Genomic DNA, 18,485 nt, shown 5'->3' on the forward strand with positions numbered 1-18,485 from the left:
CTTCCTGCTTCCCCCACCCCAGCATACTTAACTGTACATGGCGGAATGCACCTTACTGGGACCTTCTCTAGCTTCCTCCTTCCCACGCTTTCTGGCACCCCCTCCCTTCTATTTGTGAAGCCCCTGACCAGGGCTTCGTTTTACACCCATGGCCAATAGCCTCTTTCCAAGATTCCCATTTCCCATGGAAGGAACTCTTTCCTCCTGAAAGAGCCTTCAGGACTCATTCCCAGGACTATGGGTACAAGTATGACCCACTGTGCTGGGGACAGGCGAGGAAACTGAGTGTGCAGAAGGAAGACAGTGTGTGTGTGTGTGTGTGTGTGTGTGTGTGTGTGTGTGTGTGTGTGTGTGTGTGTGTGTGTGGCGGGGTGGGGGGGGTGTCTTCTGTTCCCCAGCAGCAGCTCAGGCCATGGAGAAGGTTAGGAGACACAGTGATAAGGCACAGGCATGCTAGTGTATGTGGAGCGCTCTGTTTTCCAGCACAACTCTGTCTGAACGCCCGGCAAATTCTTCTGTCTCTTGAACCTCTCAAATCCATCATCTGGACACTTGTCCTTTGGGCTTATCTCCGGGTTTGAAGCTCAAGGAAGCTCCAAGCCCTGTGTCGCTGCCAGAGCCAAAGTCTGATGCAGGCAGAGGGAGGAGGGCCCAGGGACCACATTCCCCCTGACGACTAGTCCTGTGCTCTCACCCTGGCAGAGTCTAGAACCTCCTTTGGTGCTTATGAACATGAGTTGCACCACTGACCACACAGACCTTGAGCAAACCACCCAGTAAAATGAGGGTTACAGGCATGATCTAAAGCATCCTGCCAGTCGGTGTGGGTATAAAATATGTGTTCACTCCAACCCATCATTTTTTCCATTTTTATTTATTTGGTTTTGGAGCCACACCCGGCAGTGCTCAGGGATCACTCCTGGAGGGGTTTGGGAGGATCCTATGGGATACTGGGGATGAAACCCAGGTTTGCAGTGTGCTGAGCAAGTGTCCCTGTACCATTGCTCCAGTCCTCCAACCCATCACGTTGAGTGGTCATAGGTACCTGGGCTCCCCATAGCTTTAAGGCCTATTCCGTTTACCTCAAAAGTAGAAAAATGTCCAGCTGAGACCTGGGTGCTAACCTTACGGCTCCCCATCATGTCTTCCTGCCTTCCCCACACCAGCATGCTGAACTTCCTGCACACGGTTGGATGCACCTTACTGGTACCTTCTCTAGCTTCCTCCTCCCCAAGCTTCCTGGCACCCCTTGCCTGCACAGGCCCTTGCAAAGCTCATACCCAGCCCCTGAAGGAGCCAGAGATGAGTCCAGTCTCTGTGGACCAGGAAGGGCCTCTGTGCCCTGCCCTGAGCTTCTTTGGCTTGTGGGCAATCGGTTTTGGTTTCCCGTGTGCTGCCTGTATCCCACAGAGGGCTACTGCTGTGGAAGCCCCTTCTCCCTGGGTCTGGCCCGCTGCCCCCACCGTCCCCCAGCATCTCCCTCCCCACTCACCCCTCTCTCCCTCTTCATCCCTGCCCCCCTCTGCTGCCGGCTTGGAGCAGGAGGTTATGAAAATGAGCTGCATGCCCAGGAGACTGTAATTATCTGCTAAGTGTGAAAGCCAGAGTGATTAATTAAGAGATAATAAAAAGAAAAGGAGGGCGAGAGGGGGGCCTCACGGCTTTGCTTTGATGATAGGACCTGAGGTGAGCCAAGCAATTAGGGGAATCTTTATCGAGAGTTAGCTATAATCCACAAATTATCAAGCACCAAATGCTTCAGGAGCTGGGCACCTCTCACTCCTGCCGAGTGACGGACCCACAGACAGGGAAGGACAGCAGGAAGGGGAGCAGCCAAGCCCTAAGGCTCATGACATTGTGCAGACCACTCTGTGTCTGCAGGACCCCCAGACCCAGGCTGCCCTTAGAAAAGGGGAGATAACCTCCCCTCAAACAAATGCGAGCTGCTCCGCAGGAAGGCTCCACACTGACGCCAGCTTGTGAGCCCCAGGCTGCCAGCCCCTCTGCACCCTCTTTCGCACACTTCTCCCAGAGGTGCACGTGTGGGAGCGTCACGCGGCCAGTGTGAACAGGGCAGTGGCCACAGACGTCTGCTGGCACCATCTTTGCATTCTTCCTGCACAAGCCCCCACCAGGGTAGGCTCTTCTTTATCCCCCTCAGCGCCAGCTCCATCAGTCCTGCCTGCTCCGTGCCCTCCCAGGCCCCCCTCCCAGAGGGAGCCCCCCACCCCCACTGCTCTTCCCATCCTCCTGTGCATGGATGCACAGAGCCAGCAAACCGCTGTTTGGATGACCTCAGCGTATGCTCGGGCCCGAGGAAGGTGGGCTGGGTTGAGGATCTCCCCTCCTGTAATTAGCTATCCCAGAGCATAAACAAGACTCCTCCTCACAGCTCCTCCATGACAAGAGTGGGCCCTGGGTTCTGAGGCGGTGATGCCCACGCCTTCCAAAGCCAGCAGCCTACCCCCTCCTCTCTCTGCCCACGCTGACATCACCCAGCCCTCCCCGGCAAGGCTGGGCGTGTGCGTGTGATTCTGAGAGGCACCTTTTCCTGCTCTCGTGCTCTGAAAGGCCCTGACTTTGGCAGAGGGTCCAACCTCTGCCACATCCCGTCGGTCCACCCTTTCCTGTGCTACCTGGATGCACAGCTGAAACTGCAGCACTTACAGGGGCGGGCCCTGGGCAGTGACCCTGGTTTAGGCCCCAGCTGTTCTGAGCCACTGGGACTGGGGACTGAGAGGGGGACTGAGCCCTCCAGAGAGCAGCTGCTCCGGCTCAGCTGGGGCCTCGGACTAAGTCTGGCCCCTTGTGCTTGCATGCTCGGTCACAAGGAGCTTTGCCCTGAAGGAGGGAAACGTCATCTATCCAGATGTAAAAAGTGTCCGAGACTTAATCACAGTCCCTAGGAAGATTTTTATTTCCCCGTGCAGGAGCAAGAAGGCAACAAGTCAGACACAACAAACTTCCTGATCCTTAGGGGCGATGACACAAGAAAGTGGGAGGGCAGAAACTGATGACCATCCTTGCCTGTCCAAGGAGGAAGGACTGGATTTCAAAGACACCAATGTCTTAAGTCCAGTTATTCCAGCGAAAGACAGAGATCTTGGGTGTGCACGTGGGGAGGCGTTCTCCGATCACTCTCCATTTTCATTCCTGACCCCAGGTTCTGTTTAGAAAGCCCAACTCGACTGTTTCTGATCTCCTTCCTCTCTTTTTCACCCTGAAACTCCTCAGTGTTACATGGAAGGCCAGGCAGACACCCCCACTTCCTGTATTCTGAGGAAGAGGAGAGGATGAAGGGGAATTCAGGTGCAGTCCTATCTCCTCTGCTGGGCAGGGGTCCCAGGATGGAAGAACCGAACTAGGAAAAGCCTGAAGGCAGAGGTACCACACACACACACACACACACACACACACACACACACACACACACACACACAGAGGAGGGGAGAGTGAGGGGCATCACCAGACAGCCACAGAGTTCAGGGCAGTGCCTGGCCACAGACTGCTCTTCCCTGCTTCCCCCAAGCCATGCTCCCAGTTAATTCTATGACCCACCTTCCTTCCCAATCAATTTACTCATGACCAAAATTTCAAGCCATAGCCAACTCTGTCAAAATGGTTTTCCCCTCAATTCTCCATCAAGTAGCAGCTTGATTGGGAAGACATTTTTCATTAATAAAAACATATCAAATTGGAAATGACTGACTGGCTCCGTTTCCAGCAACGTGCGAGCCGGTTGCTTTCAACTCTGCTGCTGGCAGCTGGGTGGCACGAGGGTGGCCCTGGAAGTGGAGTGGCTGCAGTCTGAGGTGGCAGGAAGGAGGCCAGCAGGTCAGCCTTTTAATTTCCTCTTCTCTTCACTGTCAGTGTTGTGATAACTGGGGGCTGCGCACGCAGCACCTGGCTGAGGTTCTTGCGCATTTTCAGCTGTGGTGCCTGCTTGCTGGGGAACATTCAATGCTTGCACACTCAGTCACAGTGCTCATGGGGTGGGGGTCATCACCGTGGAGCTCACATATGCTGGCCAGGGTTTGCTCTTCCTGGATCTGGTACTCTAGGAATCGCTTGGGGTGTCAGGGATGGCAGACAGGAGAGTCACCAGAGAGTCACATGTGGCACAGGTGGAACATCAGGGATTTGAACCCACAACCATACACTCAGAAGACACATTCAGTGTGCTCTGAGCCCACTGGGCCATTCCTCTGGACCCCGGATAGGCTAGACCTGAGCCAAAGAATAGCATGCAGGCAAGCTGAGCACCCTACCCCTTCCCACAGCCTGCTTCCCTAAAACAAACACACGATTGTTCCTCATCAATGATCCCTTGGACTCTTCTCCAATGAAGCTAGTTAAAGAGTGAATTCACTTCAATGAATTCTGTTTTCTCCTGCTTTCCATTAGGATGCCAAAGACCATTTTCCCCCAGAGGAAAGCATCCTCTCAACACTTTTGAGTGAGACAGGGACCAGTGACACCTGCCTCACCCAGGAGCTTGGGGCTGGCCAATGCAGAAATTCTACCTTCAGAATCAGCACTTGTGCTTGACAAAATCCTGAGTGTTTTGCAAACAGGCTTAAGTTTGAGAACCATCATTCTTACACAGACGAGAAACCTTCTGGGGGAGAGAAGTTTAAAATGATGTCCTACTTGATGGAGGGATAGTAAGACACTCGTCTTGCATGTGGCTTGCACCTCACACTGTGTAAGATCCCCCCAAGCACAGCCAGAAGTGATCCTTGGACCCAGATCCAGAAGTAAGCCCTAATTCCTGAGCACAGGTGGGTGTGACACCCCTCACCTGCAAACCCCTCCAAAAGGATGTCATACTGGGCACTGTCCTGGAAATCTTGTCCAGAACTTAAAGCAGAACTGAGCGGTTGCTCTTGGCCCATGAGGAAACAAAGGCTCAGAGAGGTACAAGGTTCCTCCATCCTCCACTGTGACTCAGCCTTAGCAGGGACTCTTCATGCATTCACTGTCTTCCTCTGCCTTGAACTAAAAGGATACTGGGAAAAGCACCCTCTCAACAAAGCGGATACTGGGAAAAGAGATAGCTTCCAGGGAACCCCCAGTTGCATCCCCAGCACTGCAAGATCCCTCAAGAACTGCCAGGAACAACCTGCTAAGTACAGAGGCAGAAGCAGTCCCTGACACTGCTGGGTGTGGGGCCTCCCCCCATAACAGGAACTATGCGATATCAATAATAAATGATTTATTGAATGTCAGTTGTTTCAGATTTTGCTCCTTAGTATAGATTTCTTCATTCAATTTCACAGCAACCTTTTAGGAAGGATGGCTCCTAAATTTTAAAAATGCAAAAACTGAGGCTTTAGGGACCAGAGCACTAGTACAGGGAGAGGAGACGGCACTTGCCCTGTCTGTGGTTGATTCAGATTTGAAACCTAGCAACCACATCTCGTCGCCAGAGGCTCACCGAAATGATCTCGGAGTTCAGAGCTAGAAGTAAACCTGAGCTTGGCCTGGTGTGGCCCCAAAAACCAAACCAAACAATTAAAAAAAAAATAAAGCAAAAACAAAAAAACTAGGACTGGAACAATAGCACAGTGGGTAGAGCATTTGCCTTGCACGCGGCCGACCCAGGTTCGATTCCTCCATCCCTCTTGGAGAGCCTGGCAAGCTACCAAGAGTATCCCGCCCACATGGCAGAGCCTGGCAAGCTACCCGTGGCGTATCTGATATGCCAAAAACAGTAACAACAAGTCTCTCAATGGAGACGTTACTGGTGTCTGCCTGAGCAACAGGACAACAGTGCTACAGTGCTAAAACAAAAACCAAGAAACCTGAGGCTCTAATGAAGTGACCTGGTTATGGGAGAAGTGGAAGGGGGGTGGCAGGGTGCCAGGTAATCTAGTTAAAACCAGTTAGTCATTTGAAGTCTTGTTGGCAAGAGGTATAAGTCAAATAAATCATGGAAATGGTGAGGGGCTATGATAAGGAGCACTTGAAAAGAGAAAGGGGCCAGGCAACTTCCTCTTTGACCCTACACTCACCCAGGAGGCCGGCAGCCTCCCTGGGGCTCTCACTTGTGCCCAGGTTGGGGGGCTGAGAAGCAGCAATTCTCACATGGATGTGGCCAGGGAACAAAGGAAAGTCAAAGGGACAAAGAGCAGCTAGCCCAGCTGGAGAGGAGGACCACAGAATATCAGCGACAGATCTGCTGGCCATGGACAGAGTGGGGTACTGAGGGACACAAGATCCGCAGACACGGAGGTACTGGATGATGTACACAGAATGTGAAGGGCCAGACCAGAGAGGCCTGGACCCAGGATATCAAGGACCCTAAACTACATTGTTAAGTCTTAAGCTAGTTAGTACATAATAGGAACGTCATCAGCATCTGTAGTTCTGTGTGCTGATTTTACATGCAGAACTTGGTCACCCAGATAGCAGTCCCTCTTGGAAACAGCCAGCTTTCTAGCAAGGCCCTAGAGGAGGGTCCCCCGGCACTTGAGTGGCTACTGAGTTTCAGGACTGAGTTGAAAGAGGCTCTTTTGATGACATGAATGACCCAGGAGCTGCAGACAGGACACTGAAGATGCTTGCTTGAATGCAGCTGACCCAGGTCTGAACCCAGTACCTCATAGTGTCCCCCAAGGACTGATCTCACTCTGTCTGATCTCACTCTGTCCCCCAAATGCCTGAGCGCACTTGCCCCTGACTGCAGAGCTAGGAGTAAGCCCTGGGCACTGCTGGGTGTGTCCCCAAAGCAAAACAAAACAAAACTAAAAATAAATAAATCAAACCAAAGGCAATGGGCACCAATGTGGTCCCAGGGGTCCCCTTGGCCAGGCTGGCCTCTTAATTTTCTACGTAAATGGGGAGCAGTGTTTCAGTGTAATTCCACAATGCAGTTAGGCTTTTTTTTTTCTCCCTTGCACAGTCAGATCTGGCTTCAACACAGATGGGAGTTTGTGTTCTGACTTCACCTGAAGGAAGATAGGAGGCTTCCCAGATGGGCATGGGTGAGAGGCACACCAGCCTAGGGTGAAGCATCCTCTATGCGGTGGTCTGCCCACAGCTGTGTGTGACAGAGGTAAGGGTGAGGAAGGGTGCTCTGTGAAAGGCTCCTTATCAGCGGGGTGGCAGAGGAGGACCCGTGAGAGGTTAAAGGGTAGACTTTCCTGAAGATGCTACTGAGGCGTATGACGGTGTGTCAGGTTTGGCATCAGAACCCGGGAGTCCGGGCTGGGGTGAGAGGAAAGCGGGGAATGCAGCGGACCTGGGTCTCATCCCAGCACCCATATATGGTCCCCTGAGCCCCACCAGGAGTGATCCCTCAGTGCAGAGCCAGGGGTAAGCCTTGAGCACCATTTGGAGTGTCCTCCAAAACAAACCAAAAAACCCACTCAGGAGTCCTTCCATCACACAGAGCCCTGGACCCAGAGGGAGCCCAGCTTCTCGCAGGGCTCCCCTCCTCCCACTACTGGACGGCCAGCCCACCCTGGGTTTCTGTACCGTTGGTTGAAAACACTTCCCCCTCTCCAGATCTCTCCCTGCTCCCCAACTGTCCCTCTCAACTCCATTCCTTTTACTAATCGCTGAATTAGGAAAGAAGAAGCAGTTAAAAATGACCTCTGGGTGTGACAATGCAGGGTAATGGGGCAAGTCGGGCCCCAGGCCTGCTCCTGAAGAATTTGGAGAGAAAGAGGAGAGAGCCACGAAAACAGTAACAAAAACAAAATCTCCGCTAAGCTGATTACCAGGACCAAGTTAATTTAGTAATCAGCTCCACAGCTAGGGGGAAGGGAGGAGCAAACTGGACCAAGAGATTGGGAGATTTGGGGGAAAGTGGGATTTTCTATAAACCGCCTTTGTTCCTGGAAATCATAATCTTTGGGAGGGACCTCAACTCACTCCTTGGAATTCCTCTGCTCCTTCCATCCGGAGCAGGGGGCACAATCAGGGATTGTCCAGGCCTGGAGATCGGCTGGGGCCTGCATTCCAGAGGCCACAGCAGCAGCCCAGAGCCTCACATCTGCGGCTCTCCCCTCCCCCCTGTCCCCCTCCTGACAGCCAGACTTCAGCATTTTTCACATACCGCCCTCACAACCTTGATCGTATGGTATTGTCAATATATGTTTATCCAACCATCTCCCACGCCGGCTGAGAGAGCTTCAAGGACGGGGCTCAATCTCACTTACCTCTGGATCCCTGGTGCCCAGCTGAGTATCAGGACCAGCCTGGAAGCTTAGAAAATAGCTTCGAAAATCCTCGCCTACCTGGACACCAGGCCCACCCCGGATGGCATGCTGGGGACATTTCTTCAAAAGCTTTTCTTTGAAAAACCTGAGTTGTTCCCAGAATCTCCAGGCCCAGCCCCCATGTATTCACACATCTAAGGTCACTAGCCGGAGACAACAGCCCGTGAACTGACCCAGCAGGCTCTAAACCTAGATTCAGTGCTATATCTCCACCTGAACCGGACAGCAGGCAGTGCAGCCTTGGTCTGGGCTGCAGAGGACAAAGGGCCTCCGCTCAGGCCCAGATGCCCACAAGGCAGCCGGCTCTCCTGGGGGTTATCTTCTCGGAACCCTCCCTGAAGATGCTCTGTGGAAAAAAAAAAAAAAAGACATCTCATCCTCCTAAAGCCTTCCCTACTTAGGCACGGAGCTGAGACTTCCCTACATGGAACTGCTATTTCTTTCAGGCTTTCTGTGCATTTCTATGAAGTTAAGCCCTGCCTCTCCTTCCCTACCCACCCCCCTCTTAACGGAAAAGGTGCCGATCTCTCCAGCCGCTCCAGCACATGAGGTGTTTAAGAGGGAGGGAGGGTTGGATGACTAATGGAGTAGGGACCAGACTGCTTGCTTTTTGTTTCTAACACATTCTCTGCAGAAAAATAAATAAATAAAAAAAAAACACAGAACCCCCGGTTCCCATTGCCTATGGCACAGAATCTGGCAGATGCCCTTGTCTGTTTCTCCCTGGCCCGTTCCTCAGTTCCAGCCAGCCTCAGTGGGCACTGCACATTCCTGAGACCACACCTTGGCTCAGGAAGTTCAATGGGTCTGGTAATGAATGCTCTCCTCTTCCTGCCACATCCACATCCTGTCCATCCTTCAACCCGCTTCCTCCCGGAGCCTTTCCTGGCCCGTGCAGCACAGAGCAAATGGCCCTGTCCTGAACTCTGCAGTTCTGACCGTGCACACCGCTCTCCTGGCATCCGCCAGGGCCCACCTGGTATGATCAGGCATCTGTGCACACACATTTCTTATCTTCTGTGAGTGGAGGGGCCATAGGAGGTCATTACTCTCCAGGTGCCTACCAGGACATCTGTATATGGTGATATACCTTTACTGGTTTGAAGGAGAAAAAAAAAAAATCTCACCATTTCATGAAAGCCAAGAAACTTGCACATAAATCCCAAAGGGAGATCTTTGAAAACAGGGGTACTATTGATTTCATTTTGCAACATCTGTGCTGGCACAATAATAAGCACACAATACACCCCCGCAGGATGAAGGAACCTTCCAGGTACCACCGCTTCGGAAGGAACTAGAGACAGAGAAGAAAAGCAGCACGTGGCCCAGTACACAATTTTTGATTCCTGGGGCAAAAGAGATAGCGCACCGGTGAAGGTGATTGCCGTGTCCAGGGCGACACCAGTTCGATCTGCACACTGCATATGGTCCGCCAGCACCTCCAGGAGTGAGCCCTGAGTTCAGAGCCAGGAGTAAGAACTGAGCTATGTCAGGAGTGGCCAGAAAGAAAACTAGTCAACAGAATTTTTTATTCTTAACATAGTCCAGGGTGAGACAGCCCTCTAACCCCGCAGTATCAAAGACTCAGATGCACCTCAACTCCAGGCCTTATCTCCCAGCCCCTTCTGGAAGATTCCCCATCTTCTAGAACTTTCCCAGGGCTAAGCACCCAGAATAAAGCCACAGCATTGTCTCCTGGGAAACTATTGGAATTTGTCAGGGAGTGCTAGAGATTTACACTCCTGGATTTAAGACCCTTAATCCATAGGAAGTTGACTGGCTGCAAGGCCCATTTATTTCAATATGCTCCCAATTTTGTTAAATGGGCCTAAGAAGGGCAGAGAGGAATGAGGCGTCAGACCCCAGAGACTACAGAGGTTAATAAAAATTGCTGCAGAAATTAAATGTGGAGGGAGGGAGAAATTAAGAGCTCAGAGGAAGCTGATGGAAGGAGTGGGGGGGAAAGAAAGATGTGATCTTTGACAATGTCTGGAGCCTGAGTAACTTCTCATGCTGGGTTCTTGGAATTTAAACGCAAAGTGTGTGTGAATCAAGAATGGAAAGTGCAGAGGTTGGAGCCTGAAATTGTGGGATGGACCATGGAATCAAGGAACCCAAGAGTTCTGACTTCCTTGACCTTGCAGTGTGTGTACAGAGGGGTGCAGAGCCTGAAAGATCAGACAGAAAAGCAGTGTTTCAGGGCCAGGAGATAATACAGAGGGTAGGGCACTTTCCTGCCATGTGGCTGACCTAGGTTTGATCTCCAGCATTCCAGATTGTCCTCTGAGCACATCCGGAGTGATCTCTGAGTGCAGAGCCAAGAGCAAGCCCTGAGCACCATCAATGTGTGTGTGTGTGTGTGTGTGTGTGTGTGTGTGTGTGTGTGTGTGTCTTCAAAGAAGCATTAAAAAAGAGAAAGAAAGAAAAGAAAAAGTGAGGGTTGGAGGGGGCTGGAGAGACAGGATAGTGAGTAGGGCACTTGTCTTACATGTGGCCGATGCAAGTCTGATCCCTGACATCCCATATAGTCCCCTGAGCACCACCAGGATTAATTCCTAAGTGCAGAACAGGGGTAAGCCCTGAGCATCACTGGGTGTGGCCCCCAAACAAAACAGAACAAAACAAAAAAGAAGCAGGAAAGACTGCCATTGAGGATGGAAATCTACACCAAAGTTAGCAGTGCTGTAAACCACTATTCAGGTGATGGAGAGACTTGGGGAGATGGGCTAAGGGCTGATGTATGCATGAGGGCATATGTGAGTCCACGCACGAAAGTCTACGTATACCGCAAGTAGCTTGGGGATCCACAGAATCACACACAGCAATAATGCAGAAGAGGCAGACTTGCTGGCCTACAAGGGCATCACTCCTGTCCCCACCCCAACTTCTGGCTTGGGCTCTATCTGGACTCTGTCCCTCACAGGCTGTAATCCTGGACAATCTGCTTACCTTCCTCAGGTCTCTCTGTCCACCTATGAAATAATGTCTCCCACCTTTAACAGAGGGTGATCAATAGCTGTGAGTCACTAACACATTCGTGGTAGGCCCTCCACAAAGGTGACGGCCTCCCTTCCTTTGAGGACCCCTTTCTCCAACTCCTGGCATTGCCTCTCCTTGATGACACATTTCAGGATGCAGGACACGGCATTGCTGCTCTGCCACCACCACTAACCCTCCAATCCCAGAACTGCGCCCCCACCCCTACCCCCTTCCAGGTCCCAGACAACTTAAGCCTTAGGAAGAAACCCTGCAGGGGCTATGAGAGGGCGGAGGGTGGGGGGACAGATGGCACAGAGGGGAATTTTCTTACTCTCAGATGACACAGTGCCCCAAACTGGGGGAGCTAAGAAATCCGTCCCTCCCTATAGTATAACTTTCACCCTTGAGCAAATCATCTAACCTCTCTTAAATCTGAGTTCTTTTTCTCTTTGAAGAGGGTAAATAGTAACAAGGTGCTGGTATATGTCTATTAAATGAGAAAGTACTTGTGAAAAAATGTTACAATGTTAAAATTGCTAAAGAGAAAACTGGAAAGGTGGGAAGACTATAGCATTCTAAGCCTCCTCCTGAGGGCAAACCAGGGGCAGATTTGAGCTTCCCGTCCCAAGAACAGCCAGAGGCTGGGTGTGGGCTGAGCCTTAGCGCTGAGCCCTGGGAAGCAAGTGGTGGTGGTGAAGGGTGGGGTGGGGGTAAGGGACGGGGTGGACCCACGTCTACTTCTGGGAATAAGGGCAAAGTCTCCTGGACACAGTGCCTTAACCTGTGGGCAGCACCCTACACGGGCTCTGCAGGAGAGACTGCCCAGCAGGGCACGTTCTGCAGTGAGATGAACTGAGTCTAAAATTCCAGGTTCAGCTGGTCTCAGAGATAGTACAGCTGGCAAGGCACTTGCCCAGGCACCGCACTCGCTGAGCAATTCAGTGATCCCTGGGCAGAGCCAGGAGTAAGCCCTGATCACCGCTGGGAATGACCCAACAACCAAAAATAAATAAAACAAAAATAAAAACAAAGTAAACCCCCAGGGGGGCAGTGCGATAGCAATGTCTATAAAGGCACTTGCCTTGCACAGGGCAAATCCAGGTTTGATCCCCGGCAACCTCTATGGTCCCCTGGGCCTGCTAGAGAGTGAACACAGAGCCCGGAGTAAGCCCTGAGCACTGCCAGGTGTTTCCACAAACAACAATAAAAAATAAAATAAGACCCTAAGTATGGCCTTCAGCAAGTTAATTAAACTCAGCTTGATTCCTTCATCTACTAAGGTACAGATAGAGGGGGTCAACTTACCTTCACCAGGTCTAGGGACTTTTATGATAGTAATAGAATAGAAAGTAATTTGGATGCTTTGATTATGTACCCACTTCCTACCATCATTTTTCACCTACTCTGGGCCAGGTAAGACCAGGCCACTCAAGACCCCCACCGAGAATTGTCTCCATTTGTCACTGCACCTTATATATCCTATGGACTGCCCATGAAGATATAAGGTTGTGTTTAATATTAGAAATACAAAGTTGTGGGGCCAGAGTGATAATACAGTAGATAGGGTATTTGCCTTGTACGTGGCTAACTTGGGTTTCATCCTGGCAACCCATTTAGGTCCCCCATGCTTAATTCCTGAGTGCAGAGCCAAGAGGAACCCTTGAGCATTGCCAGATGTGTCCAAAGTTTTTAAAAGAAAGAAAGAAAGAAAGAAAGAAAGAAAGAAAGAAAGAAAGAAAGAAAGAAAGAAAGAAAGAAAGAAAGAAAGAAAAAAAGAAAGAAAGAAAGAAAGAAAGAAAGAAAGAAAGAAAGAAAGGAAGGAAGATTGCAAAGCTTTTTATTTATTAGGTAAAGTCCTTTATTTATTAAGTACAATCCTTTTAAAAAAATCCTAGGAGTAATACCTCTAGGGGCTGAGTTCAAGCTCTGCATGTGGTCCCCACTGGAAGCAACCCTGAGCATTGAGCTGGGGGCAGCTTCGAGCCTCGCTAGTTGTGGCCCTGAAGCCCCAAATAAAAGATGTCCTCTAGGGAGCTGGAGATGTGGCTCTGTGATAATGCATCTGCCTCGAATGCCCAGCACCACCCCACACTGCCAAGAGCAATCCCCAGCTGCTAGTGTGATCCCTGGCACTGCCAGTGTGTGACTGTGACAAACCACAACCCAGTGTGTGAGTGTGAGCACTGCAGCAAGGGTGCAATCCTGGACATCAAAAACAAACAAAAAAGAGCCACAGAGACAGCCCAGCAAGGTTCAATTTCAAGGGAGAACACAGGCTTGAAGAACAAGCCTGAATGAGTTTGCTTTAATGAGACACTCACTCCCTCACCTCCTGGGCTCCAGACTGCTGAGTGTAAGTAAAGTAGCCTGCTGTAGTGGAGCACAGGGCTCTGCTGGGCTGGGGGGTTCCCAGCAAACAGGTAGAAGGCAGCCATTAAAGTTGGTTTGTCTTTCCACTATTACAAAGCTCTGTGACCTGTTTAAGCCTCAACTTTTCATCCGTGAAATGGGGATAAGAGGGTGCTGAGCTGGTCAATGCATATAAAATCGTCAGCACAGGGCTGATGTACATATGTCAATGATGTATGTGTACCTTTCTGAAACGCTGTCCTCCTGAATTCATGTCCCTCCCTGACCCTCAAGAACACATCCCCTCTCCTCTCTGCTCTCCTCCGGCCCTCCCCACCAATTCTGAAGTCTCTATCCAGGGGAGCAGTTTAATGGCAACCCCTCTGGGTTGGGACCAGCTCCCGATCAGTCCCAAGTCAGTCGGAGAGGAGGTACTGGAGCTCGAGACCACAAATGAGAGCAACTGGAGAGAAAAAACAGAGGCTTCCCAGAGGACAGGGCTGCCTGTCCACTGATGTTCGGCCACAAAGCCAGGACAGCAAGCATTTCTGAGCCCGTCTTGCCGTGCCACACACTGCTCCCTGCACTTTGCACAGATCAACGCATTAGAACCCCTTAGGCGGAATTTTTTCTCTCCTCACTTTATAGAGGAGCAAGCTGAGGCTCAGAGAAGGCCCCTTCTCTGAGGTTCACCACGGTGCAGGGTTTGTGGCTGTGACTGAATCACCATGTCACGATGGCCCCTGCTTCCAACATGGTAGCACTCTCATCATCAATCAACTGATTAGCTACCACGGACATTTACTATGGGGTGTATAGAAGATGAAGGAGTAGTTGAGAACTTAAGGCTTGGCTGCTATGGATGTTAAGAGGGCCTAGCGGGGGGTCAGAGAAACAGCAGAGGACAGTACCCCATCCCCACCACACACACACACACACACACACACACACACACACACACACACACACACACAGAGGACCTAGAGAAGCTTCTTTCTACTGGAGCCCATGGGTTCTCAACTGAAGGGGACAGGAGCTGGGAACAAGCAGGCTTCTCTCTTCCTCCTCAATGGCAGACCAGCGCTCAGCTACGTGCTCAGCAGATGCTGGGAAGGCCTCCTGCTCCTCTTCCTCATGTGGGATTCTTTGGGGTCCAAGACCTTGACAAAAGGGGATGCCGGGCACCACGTTCACGCCCTCTCTTTAGGTCTAAGAGAATGGAAGGAGTCCAGTCCAGGTCAACGAGAAACCTAGTGACCCGATTTCTGCCCAATGCCCCCGTGCCTCTTTCCAACCTCAAGTCTCATTCTGGGCTGGTGGCCAACATGGGACATTTGACACTTGTGTAGCTGGGGGAGGGAACAGCAGGTCCCCATCACTCCCTTCCAAACGCCTGTGTGTGGCCAGGCTACAGCTACATGCAGGCAATCTCGAGGAAGTCTCGCTGCCACCCCCTCCCCAGAAAGACAGGGTGGAGGGCCAGATTTGCTCCCAGTCCCACCTCCCTCTGGAGGCAGCTCCTGCTGGGCTGGCCTGTCATCCCACATTGCTCTGATTAGCTATAATCTTTCTTTTTCAATTTCTCCTCCCTGAGACTAGGGAGCGAGAAAATCTCCCAGAAAATGAATAAATATTTCAATTTTCAGCGCAATCAGTCTGAGGAGCCAGCGCATGATGGAAATGGGGGGAAGGATAATGGTTTTCATTTAGATAAGATACAGAAAATTATTTAGTGAAAAATGAAGATTGATGAAGCCCATTGAAATTCTTTAAAATGCGATTTTTTATTTCTCAGCCTAGGCTGAATCCCCCCTTCCCCTCTCCTCTCTACTCTCCCCCCCCCCCAATTCAATCGCCTTCTCCCACTCTCTCCCCACCGCCCCTCATCAAACTTGCTCCCTCCATCTCTGCCCAAGCCAGACCTGGATAATCCTTCCCAGGGAGGCGGGCTCAGGAGAGGAGGTCAAGAGGTTCCTGGCTCAGCTTCTCAGCATCTGTGGACCATTCTGAGGCATCTCTCCCACCTGCTTTGGGTATCCCTGCCCTCCTGCTCTCCCCACATACTTTCCAGCTCTATCTCTTGCCTTCACCTCTGCTGGATGTGGGCACGCAGGAGTTCCACTAACCCCTGGCCCCTCCCCAATCTCAGAGGGAGAAAAAATCCACCACATGCTTCCCTCTTTCTAGAGAGTTCTGAAGGGGGCTGGATTCAGTCTCCTACCCCAACTGCAGCTTTTGTCCCTCGAAGCTCATTGGTATCTATGTTGTTCATATGCCAGGGCAGTAGGAAAGGGGCAGACTTAAGCTTGCCCCTAACACATAATAGGACAGACCCAGCTGCCCCCTTTCAGCCACCAATATGGACCTCCCCACCTCCCCCCCTCTCCCTCTCCAGCAGCTTGGCTGAACCAAGTCAGAACTGAAGTCATTCTCCCAACTTCCTGCCAAAGGGCCGGCTTGAACTGTCAACAGCAGGGACAGACCTCTTCTCCCAGCACTCCTTCACAGACCTGGGGGAGGCAGCAAGGGGGCATGGACACCCCTGCCCCGCCCCCCACACACACACATACACCTGGACAGATGATCAAAACTCACTCCCCTAGGCAGCCCAACTTTGCCTTCAGAGCTGAGAGCAGCCTGGAAAGGGGAGGAAGGACCAAGCACCTCACCCCACCCAGGCAGATACACACCCACAGGCCCAGGAAAGGAACAGACAGCAGATGACACCTGAGAGTTTCCCATCCCACCCCACTTCCTCTTCTCAGGCTGTCTCCCACCCCAAAACGAGACCACCTCCATTTTGTCTTCTGTCCATGGCCATAGGTGCAGCCTACACGAATGTCTGTTCAAGTTTCTTTGTTTGCGGGAGGGCTGGTGTCTGTAGATGGGGTTGAGAGAGTCTGAGAGTGTGAGATAATTCCTTGGAAATATGTGTGAGGTGTGTATAATGTGTCCTTGTAAAGGTGCGTGCTCTGTGTGTGTGATATCCTCATAACTCCATGTTCAGTGTGTGTGTGAGAGATATGTCCTTGTAAATGTGTGTGATGCCCTAGTAAATGTGTGAGGCATCCTCATAAATGTGTGTGTGTGTGCATGTGTGTGTGGTGTCCTTGCAGACGCCTGCCAGCACACAAGTCTGAGTTGGGCTGTGTTTGGGTGCATGAATGTGCGGGGAGGGAGGACTCTCTCCCTCAGACGGTCAGTGTCTTTGTGTGCATGTGTCTCTGTCTGGAGCAGGATGCGGTGGGGCTGTGTTTCAGGAGGTGAGTGATCAGTCTTTCCGACACTGCCTAGGACTGGCTTTTGTTTTTATTAATTTATTTATTTTGCTGTTTGTGTGTCAATTTCTGTGTCAGTTCAATTTGGCTTGTGTGTGGGGGGGGGAGTGAGGGGTGAGGGGAGAAGGTCCGCATGATTAAAGAAGCCAGAATCCAGGAGGCCACAGAATTGGCTGGCACAGCCCCCAGCCAGGGATGGAGATGGGTAACCCCTGCCCTGCCCCAGGACTCATCTCGTCATCATCTTGCCCAACCTCGCTCATCTCCTTTTTGTCTCCTGCCAGTCAAAAATAGCTTGGACACCCAGAGACTTTCCTGCCCCCAAGTATGGAGGTTCAAATCCACATTCCCCCACCCCCCCCCCACACACACCCCCGGCACTCCCCTCCAAACCCAGCGGGTCTGGGTCTAAATCTGCCGTTGGAACTCCACTCCGCACAGGAGAGCAGAAAGAGGGTCCCAAACCCTACCACGGGCACCGAAGAGCAGAGAGGGGGTCCCAGTCCCCACCAGGGACCCGGGGCGCCCTTCTGTCTCGATAGAGGGGGCGGTCCCCAGCGGGGATGGGGGCGCCGCGGCTCAGATTCTGCCCGGCGAGGATAAGTTGGAGTAGGGGGTCCCCCCTTTGCAACATCTCTAGGAGCCCGGATCCCCAGCTTTGCAAGCGCCTCCCACAGCACCCCCCATCGGAAATCCCACCCTCTTCCCAGCTCCCCTCAGCCGGGACCCCAGCGTCCGGATTCCCGGGTTCGGTGGGGACCGGCCCGGGCTTGGGGAGAGACTCGGGGCGCTCGGCTGGGCCCCGATTCTCCTCCGTTCTCCCGCGCAGCCCGAGGAAAGAACTTGGGCGAACCGCCGGGAAAGTCCTCGCAGCCGCCCCCGCCCCCCACCCGCTCCCTCCAGGGGACCCGGGGACCTGCCCCCGCCGCGTGGCGGCTCGGCCGCGGGGACCTCACCTTGGGAGAAAGTGTCCGAGAGCGTGAGGATCCAGACGAGGAGGCTCAGCATGCTGCCCGCCGCCGCCGCCGCCGCCGCCCGGAGTTGGCGAGCCAGAGAGCCGGGGAGGAGGGCACCGAGCCCGCCCCCGCCCCCTGCACCGCGCGCGCCCGCGCCGCACCCGCACCCGCGCCCGCGCCCGCGGCCCGCGCGCGCCCTCCGCCCCCCGGCCGGCCCGCGCCGCGCGCCCCGTCGCCCGCTCGCTCGCCCGCTCTCCCGCCTCTCCCGCTCCTCGCTCGCTTTTGCACGCGCTCTCACTCCTCCCTCTCCCCGCCCTCTCCCTTCTTGCTCCTCTCTCCTCTCTCCCTTTCCTCTCTCCCCTCCTCTCTCCTTATCTCCCCTCTCCCTCCTTCTCTCCCCTCTCCCTCCCCTCTCTTCCCTCTCTCTCTCCCCTTATCTCCCCTCTCCTTTCCTCTCTCCTCTTCTCTCCCTCTCTCCTCTCCCCCTCCTCTCTCTCCCCCTCTCCTTCTCTCCTCTTCCCCTCTCTCCTTTACTTCTCTTTCCCTCCTCTCTCTCCCCTTCTCTTCTCCCTTCTCCCACCCCCCTTTCTCCCTCTCTAGCTCCTCTTTCCCACTCTCCCCCTTCCCTCCTCTTCCTCTCTTACCCTCTCCCCTCTCCCCTCTCTCTCTCCTTCTCTCTCTCCTCTCTTCTCCTCTTC

At 52.6% G+C, this 18,485-nt stretch overlaps 1 protein-coding gene across 2 annotated transcripts in view; it reads right to left on the bottom strand.

Annotated features, from left to right (window-relative positions):
- KIRREL1 (kirre like nephrin family adhesion molecule 1) overlaps window positions 1–17,953 on the bottom strand; it is a 104,107-nt gene extending 86,154 nt beyond the window's left edge. For both annotated transcript variants that reach the window (XM_055139644.1, XM_055139643.1), the window contains exon 1: window positions 17,788–17,953. In XM_055139644.1, the coding sequence (XP_054995619.1) occupies window positions 17,788–17,839 (52 nt within the window). In that variant the 5' untranslated portion in view covers window positions 17,840–17,953. The remainder of the gene's footprint in view (window positions 1–17,787) is intronic.
- Window positions 17,954–18,485: the final 532 nt, after the last annotated feature.

The sequence above is a fragment of the Sorex araneus genome, chromosome 5, assembly GCF_027595985.1.
Source record: "Sorex araneus isolate mSorAra2 chromosome 5, mSorAra2.pri, whole genome shotgun sequence".
NCBI lineage: Eukaryota > Metazoa > Chordata > Mammalia > Eulipotyphla > Soricidae > Sorex > Sorex araneus.